This window comes from Dendrobates tinctorius, unplaced genomic scaffold, assembly GCF_039654945.1.
Source record: "Dendrobates tinctorius isolate UK_male_01 unplaced genomic scaffold, ASM3965494v1 ptg000276l, whole genome shotgun sequence".
Lineage (NCBI taxonomy): Eukaryota > Metazoa > Chordata > Amphibia > Anura > Dendrobatidae > Dendrobates > Dendrobates tinctorius.
In genome coordinates, this window is record NW_027361943.1 from 4841646 (window position 1) to 4864623 (window position 22978).

General features: G+C 41.9%; 2 protein-coding genes across 6 annotated transcripts in view; both read left to right on the plus strand.

The window, feature by feature from the left end:
* SLC35E1 (solute carrier family 35 member E1) overlaps window positions 1-2366 on the plus strand; it is a 52534-nt gene extending 50168 nt beyond the window's left edge. The window contains exon 6 of the mRNA XM_073559855.1: window positions 231-2366. Coding sequence (XP_073415956.1) covers window positions 231-458 — 228 coding nt within the window. The 3' untranslated portion in view covers window positions 459-2366. The remainder of the gene's footprint in view (window positions 1-230) is intronic.
* Window positions 2367-17634: 15268 nt separating this feature from the next.
* CHERP (calcium homeostasis endoplasmic reticulum protein) overlaps window positions 17635-22978 on the plus strand; it is a 106490-nt gene continuing 101146 nt past the window's right edge. For 3 of the 5 annotated variants that reach the window (XM_073559856.1, XM_073559859.1, XM_073559858.1), the window contains exon 1: window positions 17635-17695. In XM_073559856.1, the coding sequence (XP_073415957.1) occupies window positions 17650-17695 (46 nt within the window). In that variant the 5' untranslated portion in view covers window positions 17635-17649. Of the gene's footprint in view, window positions 17696-20008; window positions 20271-22978 lie in introns of those variants that run through there. The other 2 variants (XM_073559860.1, XM_073559857.1) reach the window with 2 other exon arrangements.

Consider the following 22978-nt stretch of genomic DNA (forward strand, 5'->3'; position numbering starts at 1 on the left):
AAATGACAGCATGTAAACTAGTAAGTGACACATCCCTGGAATGAGGAACTTGTATCCTGCATCATGTCGCTCGCGGATTACATAGCAAAAACCAGGTGACAGACTCCCTTTAAGTAATTTTGGTAAAATGCAACTACAGTATGTTTAGAAGCATTTATGTTTTAACTGTTGTATTTGTAAGTTTTATGCTTTGGTGTACTATGGTATTGATCAATGTATTCTTATTCCAGGCCAAGTATGATGCAAACCAAGAGGCAAAGAAGCAACTACTTCCTCTTGCAAGTTCAGAAATTCAGGGCCTGGACCACCACCGTGAGGTTCCTGAAAAGCTCCAAAATGGAATGCCCTCCATTACTCCAGGAAGGGACTATCAGTATGGTCGGACCAGTGTACTGACTGATCACTTTCAGTACAGTCGACAGAGTCACCCCAACACACACAACAGATATGACGTCTGAAGCATCTTTCCTAATGAGCATTCCCCTTACTCTTTCCTTCCACACACTGCTCATATTGTGAATGCAACACCGCAAATTGCCTCCCCCGCAGTTTGCCTGCCCACTGATCATTGGCTGGTGCCGATGATGTTTGCTCATTGAAAGCAGAGAAACTCCTGTATGGGCTACGGTCATATCGTAATGACAACCACGCCATGTTTCCATAATAACTGATGGCCTGCAGATGTTCCAGGATATGCTGAGGAAATCGCACCCCAATCGACTATTAAGTTCATTCCAGGTCTTCAGAAGTAATCTCAAAGCTGCTGCATGCAATCCTTTGACCCATCAAGGTGTGGGATAACAACCTGTTTCCTAGTCTGCATTTTTTTTTTTTAACAGCAAATCAAATGTATAAAGGACTCGATGCCAAATAGTGGCTGATTTTTGGATTTTAGAATTGTACACATTGGAGTGTAAAGTAGTTGTGAGTATACATACCCATTTCTATTACAGCTTAGACCAGAAATCAGTTTTAATTATTGTCCTATCAGCCCAAATGAGGGCATTCTCCTTTGGTAATGGAGTAAAGAAGTCGCTCTAAACCCACAGATATATGTATGCAACATATCTTATTAGGAGTTTAAAATGCACATTGGCCCCATTCATCAAAGTGTATGAGGGCTCTCGTACAAGTGGTTTTCACAGATGGCACTCATACCTATGCTATTATATGGGACTGTGCACATGTCCGACATTATATCCCCCCCCATCTCGGACAGAGTGGTCATTGTAAAAATATTGGAGACATGTCTGCTTTTGAGCCAAGGGACGTGCCCTGACATATGATTGCTGTGTGATTTTCACGGACTGACTGGACAAGGCAGAGAATTTTTTTCCCCAAGTACAAGAAAAACTGGTAGTCCGATCAGAATGTGTGTGGAAAAATCAGTTGTGTGAACCTACCCCGAGCCAGAAATCTGGCGTAAAACACTTTGAAAAATAACACAAGGTTGTGTAAATATTTTGCGACTTAACGTTTTATGACCGTTTCGGCCAGCTCTGCCCAAATGGGTGGGGCGTCAGATTCTTACTAGACATGGTACACCTAAGGATGTTTTCACATTGCGTTCAGGCACCCGTTTATTGACCTTGTTGGGGTTTGTCTCTGAATTTCCCCCCTTCCCTCCCCGCAAAATATGATTTGGGCGTATACACTGACGGAGCAATAGACGAGAATAGCCCTGATGGGGCCACTGAACGCTGTGTGAAAGCCCCCTTATGCCAGAATTCTTTCAATCCCAAACTGGAATAAGACTTGTGTTGAGGTGCACTCCACTTTCAAGATGTGTCCGATTTATTAAGAGGCATGGTCTCTTAATGAATCAGGCGTCTGACTCCAGCACACCCAGTCATCAAGACTGGCGTGAACAACGTTGGGTTTGATGAATCGGGGCCATTATTACACATACAAAATTTTGCACATAAGTAAAAAAAAAAAACACAGAACAGCACAATGGTTGCTTTCGAATAAGTGATTAATGAATGTAAGCCTAGAAAGGGCACAACTGTGTTGTGACCTATAATAATGAATGCAATTTTGGCTTCCATTATTTTCCAGCAGTAAGTAGAACATGAAAGCAAGTATCTGATTGCTCAGTGTTACTTGTTCAGATGAGTGTCTGCACGTAAGGTCTGTGTGTGTGTGTGTGTGTGTGTGTGTGTGTGTGGGGGGGGGGGGAACTTGCAGCATGCACCATTTTGACCCAATTTACGGGCCAAAATAGCGTATGCTATATTAGCTCCTGGACACATTCACAATGAGGACATGGAGCATTTTCGACTTGCGAACGTGACTGACTTAGAATTTCATTCTGCTGTCTGCATCTGACCTTATGGTGGTCTTTGCACATTATAAAAGCCTTGTCACCAATATCTCTGCTAAATGATTGCAATAACTACTATGTAGTAAAACAATAGTACAGCATCATAGCAGTCGTGTGACAAGGGTCGCCATGTCTGGAATGACGGCAGGTCTCCTTTAGATATGAAGCCGCTAACACTGGGCCTGTCTTACCTATAAAATCAAATCCGATTTATTCCTTTTGCCTAGCACAGGCTATAGGAATAAGAGGGTGCCGTCTGGTTAGTTACTGTGATGAAATGCTGTGCTATTGTAAATACATGAGGAATATTTCCAAACTTTTTTTTTTTTTATGTTCCTTTGAGAAATATTGTTTAACCTGTTATTTATTAAAACTGGTTGTTACTCTGAGTAAAAGGAAACTGATAGTATGGCTAATCTAAGACAGCATTATCGTCCTCGTGCGACTGAGTATTCATGGAGTGGTCCTCACTGTAAACTATACTCCATAAATATAAACAAGGCTACCCACTGAACTGGACAGACACAGGAATGTTATGGCTTAAAAATACATATTTTATTATTTTTACTCAATGTTTTTGTGACGTGTTGACAAAACCAATTATAATGATGCCTCTAGCCAAACATCACATTTGATTCCAACTCTATATAGGTATAAATCAAAGCTGCACAATATACTAAAGGTACTAATATGGGCTAATCCATATAGATGTAACAAAGTGTTAATACACACATCCAATAAAGCAGCAATTCATAGACTGATGACAAAGTGCTATAGTACCTAAATAAATTAATAGTATACAGCAGCAACAAAATTACCAACTGAATTAACGCTCCCGGAAGAAGATATTGAAACGTACGTTGGGGTGGGTGGCAGATCCAGACGATTCCCCTAATCAGGTAATGAATCTTTATATAGGTATTTAGTTGATTGTAACGGCTAACAATAGTCATGCATTTTGCTAGTGGGATTTGGTCCTTTGAAATAGACAAATATAAAAAATAAAAGTTATTATGCAGACAAGATTCATAGAATATGCGGCACTAGGCACTTTTTTATATAAAATCATGATCTGGTGATTATGTGGTGGCATTTTGATATGTTGTAGCACTTCAATTTAATTCAGTTGGTAATTTTGTTGCTGCTATATACTATTAATTCATTTAGGCACTATAGCACGTCTGCTTTATTGGATGTCTGTATTAACACTTTGTTACATCTATATGGATTAGCCCATATTAGTACCTTAGTATATTGTGCAGCTTTGATTTATACCTATATAGAGTTGGAATCAAATGTGATGTTTGGCTAGAGGCATTATTATAATTGGTTTTGTCAGCACGTCAAAAAACATTATGCAAAAATAATAAAATATGTATTTTTAAACCATAACATTCCTGTGTCTGTCCAGTTCAGTGGGTAGCCTTGTTTATATATTCCATTGAATGGGTTTTTCAATAATTTATATGGACTAATGATGTATATACTCCATAAATGTAAGATATAAAACCTTCCCATACTGTGCACCATGCGGTATATATGTTCATAGTGTGTAAATAAATCTTGGTTTAACCTGGACCCATCATCGACAAAATCCATCATTAAACAGCTATTGCAAATCAATCTTGGCTTAGGTCTCCATTGTTAAATACTGTAAAAGCTTTATAATCCGGCATTTGGCTCAAAGCTGGACATAGAGGAGAAACTTGCTAATGTTCAGTAGTTAGAGGTCCAGTTTAGGACTAAAGCTATTCATCTTGATTTCCTGTGAAAGTAGTGGGTGTTTTTTTTTTTTTCTTGACCCCATCAATGGTAGTTAGGATTTGTTGATGAAAGGTCCACTTTAAACAGAATTACACTTCTGGCTACGCAATAATATACTAAGTCCTTGATGTACAAGAAGTATCTACCTACCTTCTACAGCATTTTTAGACTTTTCATGTGTTCTTTTGATAGGCTTACATAAAGAGCACATGCAAATATTAGGCACCTTTTAAAGGGAAGCTATCAGAAAATGACTTGTTAAATCGGGTTATTGTTACTTAAAAAATCGCCAACCTTTTGGCAACGTTTGCCTGATAACATAGGCTCCACCATCCACAGTAGGCAATGTCATGTCTGGCCCTGTTCCCTCTCCTTTTCACATGATTAATACACCCTTCTATACAAAAGATAGGATGCAACGGTTGTCGCTATGTACATGTGGTGTTTCCTGAAACAAAAGGAAATATGTCTTTAAAAAAAAATTGCAAGTTTTATTATTTTTAATGCAGATTTTGATGCTGAAGTCAAAATACTATCAATCTAATCTGTATGTTAATAGCAATCTAAACCTGCCCAGTGCCGGCACCTAGAGCCCTGCTTCCAGTAGGAAATTAACATTATTCCAGCTAAAAGTGTTCGGGTTCCAGTCTTGCAGGTGGCACCGTCAGTTTGTCACCACTCTGTATAGAGAGCGGTGCTGTAACTGCTGCCCCAGCACTGACCGCTCGCACAGCATTAGGGCCAGCTGTTGATGCACTGAGAGGTGATCGAACCCACGCTGGCACCCACCTTTATGACTAATTCCAATGCTTTCAAGAGGAATAAATAGAAAAATTTGATTTAAACATTAGGTAATTTTTTTGATGATGGCTTACCTTTTAAAGAGGTTGTCCGGTCCAAATCCAGACTTATGACCCCCCCCCTCCCCCCAAACTGTGCGCTGTGCGGTTTTGCGTTCTTCAGACCTGGGACCGGAGAGTATTCAGGTGTCATACATACTCCTAGCCAGTGGGCGTGGCCTTGCTCAATACAAGTGTATCTAGAGTGAGCCTGCGCCCACTGGCCAGGAGTATGTATAACACCTACATACCCTCTGGTCCCGGGTCTGAAACTGTCAAATTCCCCACAGTGCGTGTGCGGAAGGGATTCAGAAGTCTGCAGTCGTACACAGTGATTTCACACTTACCGGTTTGGACCGGATAACTCCTTTTGATTTGCACTTTTTCCTCTATCTTTGTAAGTGAAGAGCTGACTAGAATAATGTAAAGTGGCTTAGCTGCTAATTTACATGTTATAAAGGAACAATTTAATAATGAGGTATGTAACAAACCTAGGATAGTATTTTAAATGGTATTATTCCCTCTAAATTGCATCTTCTCCGTGGCTTATTAGACTATTATGTAATATATGGTGATGTCACCATATTAGGATGCCAATTGAGAAGGCTGCAAAAAGGGGTAGACCGTTTCTGATAGCTGGCTCCAAACCGTGGCAAGAGCTTGTTTTCCAGCAGTTTGATGTAGTTTCTTCAGTTTCTTCCCAGTATGACTCTAGTCATATTGCTGGGTGTTATAATAGATTATTAATAATTGAAAACTGCCCTAGTATACAGCATTCCACCTGAATGCAATGGTTGCTTCTATCGTTTGGCAAAATACCAAGCTACTGGATAGCCACACAGTTATCTACCTCCAATATAATTGTACAGTCAACCCACATAATTGAATAGCTATGGTCTTATTTCTTAGGTACATAGCATCCTATACTGCTGCTGTAAGTCTCTGCTCGCACTTCGTGTGAACAAGAATACAATACAGTGGGGCAAAAAAGTATTTAGTCAGTCAGCAATAGTGCAAGTTCCACCACTTAAAAAGATGAGGCGTCTGTAATTTACATCATAGGTAGACCTCAACTATGGGAGACAAACTGAGAAAAAAAAATCCAGAAAATCACATTGTCTGTTTTTGTTTCATTTTATTTGCATATTATGGTGGAAAATAAGTATTTGGTCAGAAACAAGCAATCAAGATTTCTGGCTCTCACAGACCTGTAACTTCTTCTTTAAGAGTCTCCTCTTTCCACCACTCATTACCTGTAGTAATGGCACCTGTTTAAACTTGTTATCAGTATAAAAAGACACCTGTGCACACCCTCAAACAGTCTGACTCCAAACTCCACTATGGTGAAGACCAAAGCGCTGTCAAAGGACACCAGAAACAAAATTGTAGCCGTGCACCAGGCTGGGAAGACTGAATCTGCAATAGTGGTGGAACTTGCACTATTGCTGACTGACTAAATACTTTTTTGCCCCACTGTATATCAATGCTATTCTTACTGTAAGGAAATAGAGTACATTTCTTGTCAGAAGCAGGGACTTCAAATGGGTGTAAAGTACCCCCCATAGAAGCAATTCAAGCTAAAGCCTCATTCTTGGGGTTCCAAAGCTCCAGGGTTAAGATTGCTTGTGACTGTGCTGTCAGATCCCAAGTCGCATAGGGAATACACACTTAAAAATACAAAAATGATCTAATGTTGTGATGGGGCTTAATTTAACCCCTTATTTTCCACAAGTTGTAATATTTCACATCATGTGACACCCCCCCCCCTCAAAAAAAAAAAAAAAAAAAAGATACTGATGCGATCAACATTGACAAATGAAAAGCATGTTTTATGCCATCTGTAATGTTTGAGCACCCATGACAATTATGGGCATTGTGTAGGTGCAGAAGGCAGACTATCCAAACCATTGGCATGTGCCTAATAGTGTCTTCAGCATGCTCTAGTATTCGCATCTCCGCGGCTGTTCGACAGCTGCAATACATGCAGAGATTGCCTAACAGCCACGAGACATGCAGCAATGGTGACTTGAACATAGTATTTGAGCACGGCGAAGATACTCCATTAGCACATGAGGTTGCCCGTTCATCACTAGTCCCTGCTTCTGGTGGTTCCACACAGAAAACCAGACTACTTACTCCAGTTGCTTTTTGGCAGATTTCAGCCTCCAAGGATTGGCAGCATTGTACCATTTATATGCCTACAATAGTAGGCCTATTTGAGCAAAATGCCTTAAAATGAGCCTCTACATTGCACATGTTTTTGCCCACACCCTGATGTGCTAACCATATGAGAGCATGCCTTTGTTTTTGCTTTTATGGTCCCCCTCTTAACATCCCTGTCCTGCATCTCTATGCCTTTAATACAAAATTAGGAAGAGACCATTGTACTTCTTGAGTAGTTTTGAAGAGCCACAGTAGTGCTTTACACTACCATTTAACCAAAGAATAAAACCTTTAATGTTTGGTAAGATGAAGTATTTCTGTTATAAACCTCCATTGTTACAAAATATAATGAAAAGGCAGCTAATCTCCTAGGATCTGTTCATGTTACGGTCAGAAGCTACATCTGGAGTCTTTGTCGGCAAACTTAGCAGAACCTGATGGACCCAGGTAGAACGACTTGGATATGTATCCAGGTAGATTGAAAAGAAATGCATGTTACAATTGTTAAAGGTTTACAGTAATGTGCTATCAGTTGTTTCTTCGCTGTGGATTTCTCTTGCGGAATTGCTGTGGAAGTTTCCATAGCAATTCCTTACAAGATTATTTTACTCACCAGGATATCTAGCATATCGCAATTAAAATATAGATCTGAATGAAACTTGTAGGGGATGCTGGGACCCTGACCAATGCCAAGAACTGGGCTCTGTAGCTACAGGTGGACTGGAGAGAGTAGCATAGGTGCATATGTTCCACCTCTGCTTTCTCTGGTCGTTCCATCAACAGTGAATGGAGCAGAGTGATGTACTTTGCTTTCTCCATGTTAAACCACTGACCATATGCATAACTATGAGCATTGCTTCTATGTAGCAGAGCCGATCAAGCGAAGGCAGCTTCTAGCCTACCATGGAGGCTATTGAAGCATGCCAAAAGTGAAAAAGTTTTTTAAAATATTAAATATAAAGGTTAAAATCACCCGCCTTTCACCCCATTCAAAATAAAACAAAAAAAATCAAACACATATTTGGTATCACCGCGTTCAGAATCGCCCGATCTATCCATAAAAAAAGATTAACCTGATCGCTAAACGGTATAGCAAGAAAAATCGAAACACCAGAATTACATTTTTTTGGTCGCCGCGACATTGCATTAAAATGCAATAATGGGTGATCAAAATATTGTATCTGCACAAAAATGGTATCAAACGTCAGCTTGGCACGCAAAAGAAAAGCCCTCAACCAACCCGAAATCACAAAAAACGGAGACGTTACAGGTCTCGGAAAATTGAGCAATTTTTTTTTTCAGCAAATTTTAGAATTTTTTTTTTTAACCACTTGGATAAAAAAAAGAACCTAGACATGTTTGGTGTCCATGAACTCATAATGACCTGGAAAATCATAATGGCAGGTCAGTTTTAGCATTTAGTGAAGCTAGCAAAAAAGCCAAACAAAAAAACAAGTGTGGGATTGCAATTTCACCGCACTTGGAATTTTCTTCCTGTTTTCTAGTACACGACATGGTAAAACCAATTGTGTCGTTCAAAAGTACAACTCGTCCTGCAAAAAATAAGCCCTCACATGGCCATATTGACAGAAAAATATAGTTATAGCTCTGGGAAGAAGAGGAGCGAAAAACGCAAAATAAAAAAAACCTCTGATCATTTAGGGGTTAATGCATATGGAAATTTAGGGGATAATTTATTAAGGAGGTTGTCCACTACTCTTACACTGATGGCCTATCTTTAGGATTGGTCATCCATGTCTGTTCGGTTGGGGTCCGACACCCCTGATGATCGGCTATTATCCGTGGCACTGGCCAGAAATACTTAAATCAATAGGAGGCGGATGTGTAGTATCCTGTGGCAGCCACCACAAGTAGACTGCCAGCTCCGCAAGTAAGTACTTTCGGCCAGTGGTGGGGGTGCCGGACGCTGGCCGATCAGACGTTCAAGAACCATTCCCTTCAAAAAATGTTATCCTCTAAACATATTGCAATCATCATATTATTGTGTACCTACAACTGCTCAATTTTCCTTTTTAACTGAACTAACTCTTCTGTTTTCCATTAGGTCTATAACATTAGTGATTAAAAACTGACTAGCTGAACTCTGCTTAGCTCTATATAGAAACAGGAGGTCAATTTTCCCTGTATGACTCATCAGTCACTGCAAAAGACCCTTGAGGAGGGGGCAGCTGGGTCAGGAGGTGGAGGGGAGTGATAAATGCAGGGACAAGAGACTTCCTGTCACTACATAGAGCAGAGAAAAGAGAAGAATTATCTGGGTAGAAAGGCAAAATGAGCAATTGTAAGTACACAGCACTATATAATATAATGATTGCAGTATATTAAGAGGATAAAAACTTTGGTGTGAGGAGTGCTGCTTTCAGTATTTGGTCAGTTTTTTCCCTCAGTATCTGTAAGCCAAAACCAGGAGTGGGTGATAAATACAGAAGTGGTGACGTGTTTCTATTATATATTTCATCTGATTGTTCAAATCCTGGTTTTGGCTTGCAGATACTGATGGAACATACTGACCAAACACTGAACAGAAATGTTACTGACCGGAGTAGCAAAAAATGTGTAAATAAAAAGTGCCAGAGTTTCCAGTAGTTCATGATATTTGATAAATCGGACTTTTTAGACTGTCTAGTCTGTCTGCAGCACCTATTAGTTGAATTGCTTTGTGCCTGAAGTGTGTGCCACAATTTTGACATGTGGTGTTGCACATTAGAAAAAATCACTAAACCAAGCAGAGCAAGTTCACTCTCCTTGTTGGGCAAGGCTACAAAAATAACAAAAACCTGATAAATGTGCTGCAAATCATGTGGCAGAATTTGCAGCAATTAACTGACTCTTTAGTTACACTAATCTCCCCCACTGCTTTAGGCTAGTTTCACATTTGTGGATGGAGGGCTGCGGACTTCCTCCGTGAAGCCCCGCCCCCACCTTGCTTCCTCCGGTTAGCGCCGCCTATTTCTGCATGCGGCAGCCTGCGTACCCCATCTTTAACATTGGGTACGCAGGCCATGCTGCAGTATGCGGATGCCGCATGTGTCGTTTTGACAATGCGGTGCCCGCATAAAATTCCAACATGATGCGTTCTACGCGGGTCGCCGCACCGTCAAAATGACGCATGCGGCGGCATCCGCATACTGCGGCACGGCCTGCGTACCCAATGTTAAAGATGGGGGTACGCAGGCCGCCGCATGCAGAAATAGGTGGAGCTAACAGGAGGAGGCGGGAGTGGGGCTTCACGGAGGAAGTCCGCAGCCCTCCGTCCACAAATGTGAAACCAGCCTAAGTAGGGTGTTGCTGCTTAAGGTTATGAAGGTGTAGCCTATACCTATATTGTATTACTAATAAGTGTGGTTTAGTATGAGATCTAAAGCGGTAAATAAGAAGTTTTCTGTAACTATGGATGAGTAACTGTATAGGCCTAAAAACAAAAAATTGTGCATGGCTTTAGCAGGGACTGTAGTTATTCAGGGTATGCTGGTGCTAACTTCAATGTATATATGCTTTTACGATCATTTCAAACCTAGGAAGAGCTTTTTACCAAGTTATAAAGAAAATAGTTTCCTTTGGTCTTCATTTAAGTAGGAGTTAAAGTACTTGATAAAGAGCTAAGCTGCTCGTGGTCATGTGCGCCACCCTGACCGGCCCTGTTCACATGAGCCGGTATCGTGTGAACATACTTTACTGGATCCCTCTGGATGCACTTACAATAGTAGGCTTATGTGCTGAGCTTGTCTGGGTACAGACGTCTAATTGCACAGCAGGAACTGAAGGAGAACCTGCCATAAATGACTTACATTAATAAGCTATAGGAATACATTTAAAGTTACATTTTGATCCTCTTATGTTTTGTCATCCATATCTCAATAGAAAACAGAGAATCTACTTGGAATTGTTTAAATAAAATGCAGTCTCTTTGTAGGGAAAGAAGAAAAAGATTAAGGCTATGTGCACACGCTGCGGTTTTGGCCGCAGCGGATCTGCAGCAGTTCTGCAGACAGTGTACAGTAGCATGTTATCCTACATGATTTACATTCTGCTGTGCACATGCTGCGGATTTTTAACTGCGGAAAAGCTGCGGTTTTGAATCCGCAGAAAGAAATGACATGTCAATTGTTTCTGCGGATTCTGCTGCGGTTTGCCACCTATTCCATTGTCCAGGTGGCAAACCGCAGGGCAAAACCGAAGGTCATTTTACCTGCGGTTCCGCAGATAAGAATCCGCAGACCAATCCGCAGTGTGTGCACATAGCCTAAAGGTACTGTCACACTTAGCGATGTACCAGCGATATGACGCGGTCAGGATCGCTGGTACATCGCTAAGTGGTCGCTAGTGAGCTGCAACACAGGCAGATCTCACCAGCGACATCGCTGGGGTCGCTACTTACCTGTCAGACTAGGCGATCCTGCGTCCTCCTGCCCGGCGCCACGCTCGTCTCTCCACAGGAAGTGCCGCAGCTGACGACGAGAAACAGTCCAGGACGTTCTTGCGCGATCAGCGATAACCAGCGGGGGAGCGGGTCGTAGGTAAGTATCACACACAGTGATATCGCTAGCAATATCGCTGCTACGTCACAAGTTATAGCGATATTGCTAGCGATATCGCTTAGTGTGACAGGCCCTTAACAGTTGTCAAAAATCGCTTTAACTATTAGTAAACATACAAACTGATAGGATGGTTTCCAGCAGCACCTAGTGCTGCCATGAAGCTGTCTCCATCCATGTGGGCCACCTAGCACGGCTTCTAGGGCACATTATCTCTAGTATGGCCTGTCTGGAACACGCCAAGGGGTTGGGATGGTTTTCTGCAGACTATTATGGAGTGTTACATTGATAAACAAAAGTGTTTTTTGTATATAACCTTTCTGTACAATCCATGGTATTTGTGTGTGTGTGACCTTAGTATTTGCTCATATCTGCTTGTCAATGGTTATTCATACAATACTTTTTAAAAAAAATTGCCACAGATGCAGAAATAATTTAGTAGAAACATATGTCAATCTCCATTTATTGCAAGCAATTCTATAAACTAAACTACTATGGGTTCACAATAATATTTCAATCTTGACAAATATAGGCAATTAGGAGGCACTTAAGGTACATTCCTACAAGGCTCAAACAGTAAACATTACAGTATGCGTTTTCCATGAGTCGTAGAAATGGGCAACATCCGCATTGCAGATTGATTGTCTTGTATTCTATGAGTGTTCTAGCATTATTTTCCCAGTTTACAGTGAAAATTGAGAAATGTACTTATTTTAAGCACTCTCTATCACTTATGCACAGGTTAGGTGATAACTTTCTGAACGGTGGGTATCCCACAGCTGGGACCTACACTGATCATCCGAACAAGGAACTTTTCTCTCCATTCCAAAATGGCACGGCCGGTTGGATGCCTGACTGCACTGTCACTTTATCCAATGGGGAGAAGAGTTCCCCGTTCAGCCAAGTGGTCGGACATACACCGCTTAACAAGTTATCAGATATCCTAAATTGTGCATTTGCCTACCCCAATTCTCTAGTGTGAACCTGGCCTAAGGTGAGAGCAAGACTTATTTCATTAATGTGATGCCCCCAGTGCAGTTCTAGTTGCAGGTCTTTTCGCTCACTGGGCACATGAATTTGTTTTGGACTAATTCACACCTGCAATTTTTATATTTTACATAAGCCAAGAATGTGGAAAGGTACCGTATATGTAGAAATGATTAGAAGTGTGCAACATATTACATGCATTTTTTTTTCTTAAGGGGAATCTGTCCCAAAAGCCTCCCAAACCACCACCATTAAGCTTTGGATTCAAAAGTCTGCAGTCACAGAGAGACTTTAGACTTATTAGTGTTTGGTGTGCGCACGCTGTCAGGATTCTCCGATATTACCGGTAAGAGCGGCGGTCACATGACTGTAAATACGACTCAAACTTCAGGCCACATTCCGACTAGACATGGCCGGCTTCTCTCAACACAAGTGAATTGAGCACATCTAGTCAGAACACGTGACTGCCTGCATTCACCAGCAGTGAATCCTGACAACTTTTGCAGCGCAGGCTGTTGTGATCCAGAAATCTGCAGTCATATAGTGACTGCAGACTTCTCAGATGACTTAAACTCCTTTAATGTCACAGACAAAGCTTCATGTGTGGCAAAACTACCTGTATAGCCAAGATTATTATGACTTCAGATGCTGTACTCTTGACCCCATGGGTATGACTGACTTTTGCACCCTGTTAAACAGCAGTATTATGTCTCCATGGCAAGCGCAGTACACTGATGAAGTTGGGGAGTGCACACCTGAAGCCGCCGTGTATGAAGTATCTAAACAGCTCTGCAGTTCTTGTTATTTGGAGACCCTGCTTACCCTATACACTTCGCTGAACTATGGATTCTGCATGTGCTATGTTTGGTAGAGCTGGGTTCTCATGATTAATAAGTAAATGAGATATGTCTACTAAAACTAAGGGAAAGGATAAAATACATAGCCACTAAAGCTATTTGTTTCCTTATTGGCTTCATTATGGCTAATACATTTACCAGCATTTAATGGGGTGTGATGTAACATCCACTTAAGTACATCCTGCATGCAATACTCGGGACCTTCAATACTGTACCTCTTCTGCTCCTCTAGTCCCTTCCTGGATAAAGTAAAACACTGGCTCTGTATGTGGAATGATCCTATTTATTGGCAGAGTGTGTGTATATATAGAAATGTTACAATTTATGTATATGTGTCCTACGGAAAAGAATGAAGGCTTCTAGTATAACTTTCATGTGTGGTGTGAGGAGAGTGAAAATCTCAAACTGTATATAAAAAGTGTAGTTTATCTTAGTGTATTTTGTGACCTTAATTTTGGGAGAAGTTGACTTTTGTTGGGGTGGGGGTATTTTTATTTACTGTGTTTGATTTGCATCCTGCAAAAGACAATAAAAATACAAACTGATGCACATTTAATTTCGGCTGCAGGACTTTTTTTTTCCCCCCTCTTCCATCATTGTTTGTTTCTTCAGATTGCTTTTCTAATTATGTTATTACAAATTTTATTTTTAATTATTTTAGCATCTCAAAAGCTTCACAGCATGGGCACTTCTAGGAGTAGAACCCAATGCAAATTTTGTGCCATCTGTACATTGGACCTATCCAGATATGTCTCCTGTGTAAAACCTGCCACGCACGTGGGATGGCCTAAAGGCCCCGTCACGCTAAGCGATATCGCTAGCAATATCGCTGTAACGTCACTGGTTTTGTGACGCAGCAGCGATATTGCTAGCGATATCGCTATGTGTGATACTTACCTCCCACCGCTCCACCGCTGGTTATCGCTGATCGCGCGAGAACGTCCTGGACCGTTTCTCGTCGTCAGCTTCCTGTGGCGCCGACGAGCGATGCGTGGACGCGGGCGGGAGGATGTCAGGATCGCCTCGTCTGACACGTAAGTAGCGACCCCCGACCGCTGCTATGTCGCTGGTGAGATGTGCCTGTGTGGCAGCTCACTAGCGACCACTTACCGATGCACCAGCGATCCTGACCGCGTCATATCGCTGGTCGGGATCGCTGGTGCATCGCTAAGTGTGACAGTACCTTAAAGCACCAAAACAACCGATAGTACTACAGAACCAACCAGTGATCAGATACCAGGTCTACGCAGATAGTTTATCACGCTGCAGACCATACAACATAAAACAAAGGCACAATATACATCAGTGATTGTCACCTTTCCTTGGTTTTAGTTTTACGAAACTGACAGCTTAACTTGTATTACCTAAGATTAAAAACAGTGATCTTTTCTTAAAACTTTGCATTGTACTATTCCGCTTGTTGAAAGGCTTTACAAAGAAACTCACAGCTGAATGATCCTACTCTCCTTTTCTGAAAGGCTGACATATTCAGTAGGTGAAGGCTGTTTTAAACAGCGGACTCCCATCTGTAACTGACACCGTGAAAACTAATGTCAGTTACAGCAGTTTAACCCCAGCGCTGAGATCTCATCTCCCGAGATCTTGGTGCCAAGGTTTCCATTTGCGCATGCCCAACAATCATTTTCCCGGAGTCCAAAGCACAGTAAACTATGAAAGTGTGGGGCTCTGGGCTTTCACAAAATGTCGGCAGAGCCCCCACACCACTGAACACCAGCAGCGGTGCACATCAAAAACACCCTCTCATCTCAGCCTGCAGAAACACTCCACTCTTGCCTCTTCCAGCAGCGACCCTAAGACCCTGCTTCACCGCAGCCACCACCCCCGGTAAGCAATAAGATGCATAGATTATAAGAAGCACCACCATTTTATTTAAAAAAAAAAAAAAAATCCCTCTTTTTTTCCCTCCAAATTTGGGGTGCGTCTTACAATCCGCAAAATATGGTAATTACGTTTCTATGAAGCACCTGGGGGTTCAAGGTGCTTACCACACATATAGATTAGTTCCTTGGGGAATCTAGTTTGCAAAATGGGGTCACTTGTGGGGTTTTCCACTGTTTAGGCACATAAGGGGCTCTCCAAACGCGACATGGTCTCCACTCTATTCCAGCCCATTTTGCGTTCAAAGAGTGAAACTGTGCTCCTTCCCTTCCGAGAGGCCAAACAGTGGTTTTCTCCCACATATGGGGTATCAGCATGCTCAAGAGAAATTGCACAACAAATCTTGGGGTCCATTTTTTCCTTTTGCCCTTGTGAAAATAAAAAAAAAAAATTGTGTCTAAGTAAAATTTGTGTGAAAAAAGTTAAATTTTTTTTTTCTTTCAAAATTGCTTTAATTTTGTGAAGCACCTGAGGGTTTAATACACTTCTTGAATGTGATTTTGCGCTCCTTGAGGGATGTAGTTTTTAGAATCAACACTTTTGGGTATTTTCTGTCCTACAGACTCCTCAAAGTCATTTCAAATGTGATGTGGTCCCTAAAAATAATGGATTTGTAAATTTTGTTGGAAAAATGAGAAATCGCTGGACAACCTTTAACTGTTCTAACAAAAAGGAATGTTTCAAAAATTGTGCTGATATAAAGTAGACATGTGGGAAATGTTAACTATTTTGTGTGACATAACTGGTGGTTTAAGGGCATAAAAACAAGTTTGAAAACTACTAAATATTCAACATTTTCGCCAAAATTCCAATTTTTTCATTTATAAATGCTAGTCATATCTGAACAAATTTTACCTCTATTATGAAGCACAATATGTCACGAAGCAACAATGTCAGAATCGGTGGGATACATTGAAGCGTTCCAGACTTATCTCATAAAGTGACACTGGTCAGATTTTAAAAAAAAATTCACTCCGAAGCATGTTTTCACCTTCCTGACCAGGCCAATTTTTAGGCTATGTACCCACGTATGCAGAAAAAAACCCAGACTCCTTCACAGGAAAATCACACGTTTTTTTACAGGAGCATCCTCCTGCTCATAGAATATAGTTAGAAATGCAGATTTTTCCACGAAATTAATGAGCATGCTGCGTTTTTTACCGCGATGCATTTTTTTCATGGAAAAAAATGCATCAATATGCACAAAAAGTGCGGAATTCTTTAAAATGAATAGGATGTTTCTTGTAAGCATTATTTAAGCGTTTTTGCCGGTAAAAACACTTAAACGTAAAAAAAAACCGCTTACGTGGGTACACGCCTTACCATTCTGACCAGTCACTTTATGAGGTTATAACTCTGGAACGCTTCAACGGATCCCTCTGATTCTGAGATTTTCTCGAGACATATTTTACTTTATGATAGTGGTAAAATTTCTTTGATATGACTTCCGTTTGTTTAAAAAAAAAACAAACAGAAATTTGGCGAAAATGTTGCTATTACCTCCGAAAGCGACACTGATCAGAATTGTAAAATGTGACCTGGACATGAAGGTGAACACAAGCTTCAGGGTGTGAAGGGGCTAATTCCCTGAGCCATGACCGGATGGTATATATGTTTTATACATACTCCAGCCCAGAGCGAGGCCGCGGCGCAGCCTTGCTCAACACAAGTGTATGCAGCAAGGCCACGCTTGCCGTCCCAGGAATATGTATCTCTCATACATACCCTCTGGTCTCGAGTCAGAAACCGGCGAATCGCTGCAGTGCACAATGGGAGGATTCAGAAGTCTACATTTCTGATCAATTTCTGCTCCAACAGCTCAGCGTGAACATACGGTACCTTAATAAAACCCCTAATTTCTGTTCGTTTTGTACTCCTATTAAAGGCTTCCATCAGGTAAAAAGTGACCAGGTTTGCTCTTATTTTATTCCTGCTGCTCCCCTGACCATTGGGCCTTCTTATCTAGTGCTAGTTTTTAAGGTCTTTACCAAAAACGGTGTTTCTCACAGCATAATTATGCAGAGAAGCTTAAAGACACGTCCTAGTGGACAGGACTTTGGGTGATTATACTGAGTAGCTTGGGTCATGGCATGGATTCAATTACCCAATGGACATTTGAGTCTTACACCAATTCCACTAATGAATCCTGGTGGAGGAAACACATTGGACCAAGGGAATGAACTAGGCCAAGTTGGTTGAAGGGTCAGAGTGCCAGTCTTTAGGGACATTTCATATACTCCCTACATACTTAATGAACAATAATGGCATCCTTGACTGACCCCCTCCTCTTCAACACCAGCCAAATAGGTGAGATTGTTCCACTTTTGTACATTACCATGGTTTTTGAATAGGTCAGAATGTGAAATTTATCAACTACCATTGCAGCTTTGTTTTTTTACATCACCATTGTGATTTGTCTGCATGAGAACATCTATTCTGTATATCAGTTTTTGAACACGTCTCAGTGGGGTGAGGACCGCATTCCAGTATGTGGGTCCAACCACTGTTGGCTTTCTTGACCATGTGTTCAATTCTGTTTTTGGAATTGTGGTTTTGATCCAACTCTCTCATTGTTTACGATTTATTGCCATGCTTCTTATTTGTGTGGGATATCACATTTAGGTGGGAAAGATACCCATCAAGGTTAACATTGGTCCCCCACAACTGGAATAATTAATATTGCAATCCTATTGTCAATATTAATAGTTCTGTCCACTTCTTGATATCGCTACTCAGGAGAGTGGTAATTATATTAGATGACACCTACACCCCATTAGTTCTTTTCCCATTTTAGATTTTGAATATTGACTAGTCTCAGATCTTAGATTGATATAATAAAGATTAGTTTAACGTAATTCTCACATTGCTATATAGACTAAAGACATGGGCTATGTAAATCCGGTGAGCAATGCCTCCATGGTAAAGACTAAGAAATTAGAATTTGATTTTTTTTTCTTTTCATCTGTAGAACTATATGATGAATTTAAAAAAACAAAAACGGAATGATCAGGACGGCAGCGGGGAAAAAGAAAAGTGAAAAAAACTGGACACTAGATCTGATGACCGGTCCACTTTAATTAAAGCTAGCTTAAAATATAAAACTATGATACCAATGCCACAAATATTTTTTCTATTTCAACATCACTTTTTTAGACCTCTTGAATAACTTCTCACATTCCACCTACCAACCTTAACCCCTCTCTAACCTCTGATGTACTATCCTGTCCATGTGCCCCAGCACAATTAGACCATGGACGGGATAGTACGTCATGGCGATCGGCCACGCTCACAGGGGGGGAATGCGGCCGATCGCGGCCAGGTGTCAGCTGATTCTCACAGCTGACACCCAGGCACTAAGTGCCAGGAGCGGTTACAGACCACTCCTGGTACTTTAACCCCCGAAACACTGTGATCAAACAAGATCACAGCGTTCCGGTGCCTTTGGATCGGTGACCCCGAGGCATGACGATATCCGGGTTACCAGAGCTCAGAAACTTCCTGTCATGCGCAGTGCATGTCAGGAAGAGTCACAGGTTAGTGTTCAGAAAGTGCAACACTGACAGCTTATATGGCAATCAGATTTTCATCTGCATGCCATATAAGTGATCATCCTGCATAAAATGATTGTCCCATAGTGGGACAAAGTGTAAGGGTACGTTTTCCACGTTCAGGATTGCCGGCGCTTTGGATGCTGTGGAAACCCTGCTCCACCCAAAGCAATTGTTAGCATTTTTTCACCCACCTAGCGCAATGAGAGTACCAAAAGGCAACAAACACTTCCTTTTATTCATCAAAACCCAAGTGCACGCTCAGTTTTTTACAGCAGAAGAATCTGTTGCAAGTATGGAAACGTTGGCACAAAAAACGTTGCATAAAATCGGTGCTTTTTCCACTATTGATTTGAACGGGTAAAAAACGCTGGAAATACACCAAGATAATTGACATGCTGCTGCTATGAAACTGCTTCAAATCCGCAAGGAAAAAATAGGCAGCGTGTGGTTTCAGAAATCTACTTCACTTTGCTGGGACTGGAAAACGCTGCATTTCTTTCTTTACTGAAAAGATGCAACGTGAGAACATACCCTTCCTTCATTACGCCTGCACTGTGGACAAAGCGCACGAGTCCGTCGGCAAACAGCGGCCTCGTACATGCTGCGTCTTTACTGGCAACAGGGAAGGAAAAATGCTGCGTGTGAACACAGCCTTAACCCCAATGGGTGACACTACAGCTCCTCTCAGGAGCCCACTGGCTTAGTAATAAGGGAGTAACAAGCGATCTCAGAGACAGCAATGTGGGAACGCAGCCCAAGGCCACATTCACACAATGCTTCCCGGAATGTGAGAAACGCATTGTATAAACACTGGCAGGGAGACACCCACCAGAGTATGCGGCAGCAGGGGCCACATGTGCTGTGAGGGGGCCGCATTTTCCCACAATGCAGCAGTGGCGAGCTCAGGATGTCAGCTGAGGGGAACACTGTCCCTACTGGTGCCAGACGTGGCCCCTTCATGCTGGAGATTGGTGTAGCCAGCCCCCCACCATCCCTGCTGATAGCCACGACCACCTCAGCCTGCGCCATAGTAATAGTGAAACTTCCTCTTCCCTCCGAGCCGAGGGAGACCGTGGGGCTGAGGGACGAGATTATGCGCATGCGCGTCATTACCGCTCCACGTCCTAATATACTGGCTTTCCGGCGCCCTCGTCCACGTCACTAGCCGTAATTCGAACCGCAGTTGCTACCATGGTGATGGGTCGTACGGTGAGTCCTACTTTTGCGACGCTTCCGGCCGCTGTGAACGAGTGGCGGTGCTGTATAGTGAGAAGAGTCGGGTTCTGTGCCCGCCGCAGTCCTCGCCATGGAGATCCCGCTGCCCCCTGAAGGTGAGAGGCGGGATTTCTTCTCTCGGGTTGAGGTGTTTCCCGCCATGTTGGGGAGGAATAAGTTTCTCCGGAGTTAACCCCATAGGTCCCAGTGACCGGGCAGGCCTGGTACATTGCGCATGGCTGTGTGTGTTTTGTAGTTTATTGGGGGCATCTTGTTTTGTTTTTTATTGCATCCTATGAGGAAAGGCTTGAATAACAGTAATTTTTTGCATTTCGATTTTCTGGTTCTGATGTTGCAGTTTTTTCTTTTGACATGTTGGTGGCATTACTAAGTTCTTTATTTCCTGGTGGATAGGTAGGTGATTAGATTTGTACAGAGTGCTGGTCACAGGTTGTAGGTAGATGTCTGAATAATGCGGCACATAGGAATGCTTTGAGAATAGAAGTGTTAGAAGTTTATTTTATCAATTAGCAAAATGCAGAGTGAATGAACAGAAAACAAATCAAAGCCGCATCAATGTGTGGCAGCCTTCACACCAAGCCCAATTCTTCTGGGTCCTCTTACATAGTTATTGGAGGCGCTCAGCAGGGAGGTGGTGGCGGACTCCTGGAGGAGCTAGCCTCAGGTCTTCTGTGCACATCATTCTGCCTGTTCGTGTGATCCCACACAGACGTGGAGACGCTGAGCATATCATTCTTTCCAGGGCTCCGTGTTCTTTTCTCTGAGGTTATTTCTTAGTGACATTGGCTGTGAGTTTGGGGTTGTTATTTGCATTCAAATTTGCTCTTCAGCAGATCCGATTCCTCCCAGGTGGTATTGAGCCTGTACGGATCATCCACCATGCTCCCTGTTGCCTGCAGACTCTCACTACTGTACTGCTCTCCAGCCTTTCGGCGAATAAACTGCTTCTGTTACAGCCAAATACTATGTTTTGCATCCTCGGTCCTGACCACCTGCTCACATTTCTTTTCACCCCAGTTCCTATGCTTCAAGCATAGTTGTGTCAACTTGTTTCCATATTGAAGGTATGGATTTTTGGCCCCAATTTTTCCATGAAAACTTCTGGTGAGACTTCTTAGAGCAGTAGATGGGCACAGCTGGGTCCCACTGGTTGCCCATTTTGAGTTAAAGTTACCGTACTGCTGGACATCTTCGGATTTTCAAGAGAGAAGTAATCATGATGTGTCTTCAAAATTTCAAGACGGAAAACCGTCATCATATATCCATATGGTTTCACATTCAGGTGCTTCTCACAAAATTAGAATAACATCAAAAAGGCCATTTATTTCACTTCTTCAATACAAAAAGTGAAACTCATTATGAAGAGTAATTACAAGCAGATTGATCTATTTCAAGTGTTTATTTCTGTTAATGTTGATGATTATAGCCAATGAATACCCAAACGTCATTATCTCAGTAAATTAGAATACTTTATAACGTGAGCTTGGAAAATGATTTTACAATCCGAAATGTTGCCCTACTGAAATGTATGCTAGGTAAATGCACTCAATACTTGGTCGGGACTCCTTTTGCATCAATTACTGCATCCATGCGATGTGCCATGGAGGCGATCAGCCTGTGGCACTGCTGAGGTGTTATGGAAGAAAACCAGAAAGCACAACACAAAATAACCCCTAAAATATAGCTTTTAATTCAATCACTAAAAACATTAATAGTAAAAATGACTAAATACCTAGGGAGATAGGGGACAGAATCAAAGTGGCAGAACCAATGTTATAATTCTATGTAATGATCACAAACAATGGGGAAAAAAGGCTAAATTGCCCTAATTAAGCCCTTCCTGATTGCGGAGGTTGGCACCCTAGTTGTTGACGACATGGCGCCCCCGCTCAACGTCTGAGTCCCTAGTCAATCCCTAGACCTCCCTACGTATACAAAAAAGGACACAAAATGACAATGACAATTCACTTGTCCAAATCCATGGAGAAGCACTTAGAAAATAATCAGAACACTGCATATTAAATAGCAGAAAAATAAATCCTGCTTTGCGCATGCTGCGGCCATTGTTTGAAAGCAGGGGTTAACAATAGCCCTGTTCCACTAAGAGGCACAATCCAACTCAGAAACAATGTTTGCACATAAGACAAAATGCACACCAGTCGTGATATTTCACACACGTCAAAAACAAAAATTGAGGCTAGCAAATTCACCTCAGTTGCAATTTCTAATGTGGTACAAAAAATATTCAATCTCACAAAAAATGCATGCAATGTATAATGTAGCAGAACATAATTGCTCAACAGAATCGATATCAGTACTCAGTACCACAAAAGGGTCTGCCAGATATAATGTGCAGTGATATACTTATCAGCCATTTGATGCAGATGAAAGTCTGACGCGTTTCCCCCTATTAAATCGATGAGGGTTCATCAGAGGTCAAGAAGTGGGGTCTCATTACCCCTGGCCAAAAGAGCAATGCAGTGTGCAGCTTACTCCAGGCGCGTTCGCCGCCGTCATTTAAAGATTCAGCGTTAGTGTAGAACGCCCACTTCCGGTCTCAAAGAATCCAACATGGTGTTTAAATGGAGCGCATTATGCGTTCCAGAAACCGGAAGGGATTAATATTGAGTTGGGACAGAGGGTGCTGGGTAGTGCTGCTTAGTACAGCTCATGCCTAGATGACGTCACGGCGCGCACCCATCTATTAGACACTACCAGAAACACAGCTATTGTTCAATAGTACGGGAAATCTAATTAGTCCTGAGAATACAATGCGTCCTTACCACTGAAAGACGCTCTCTGG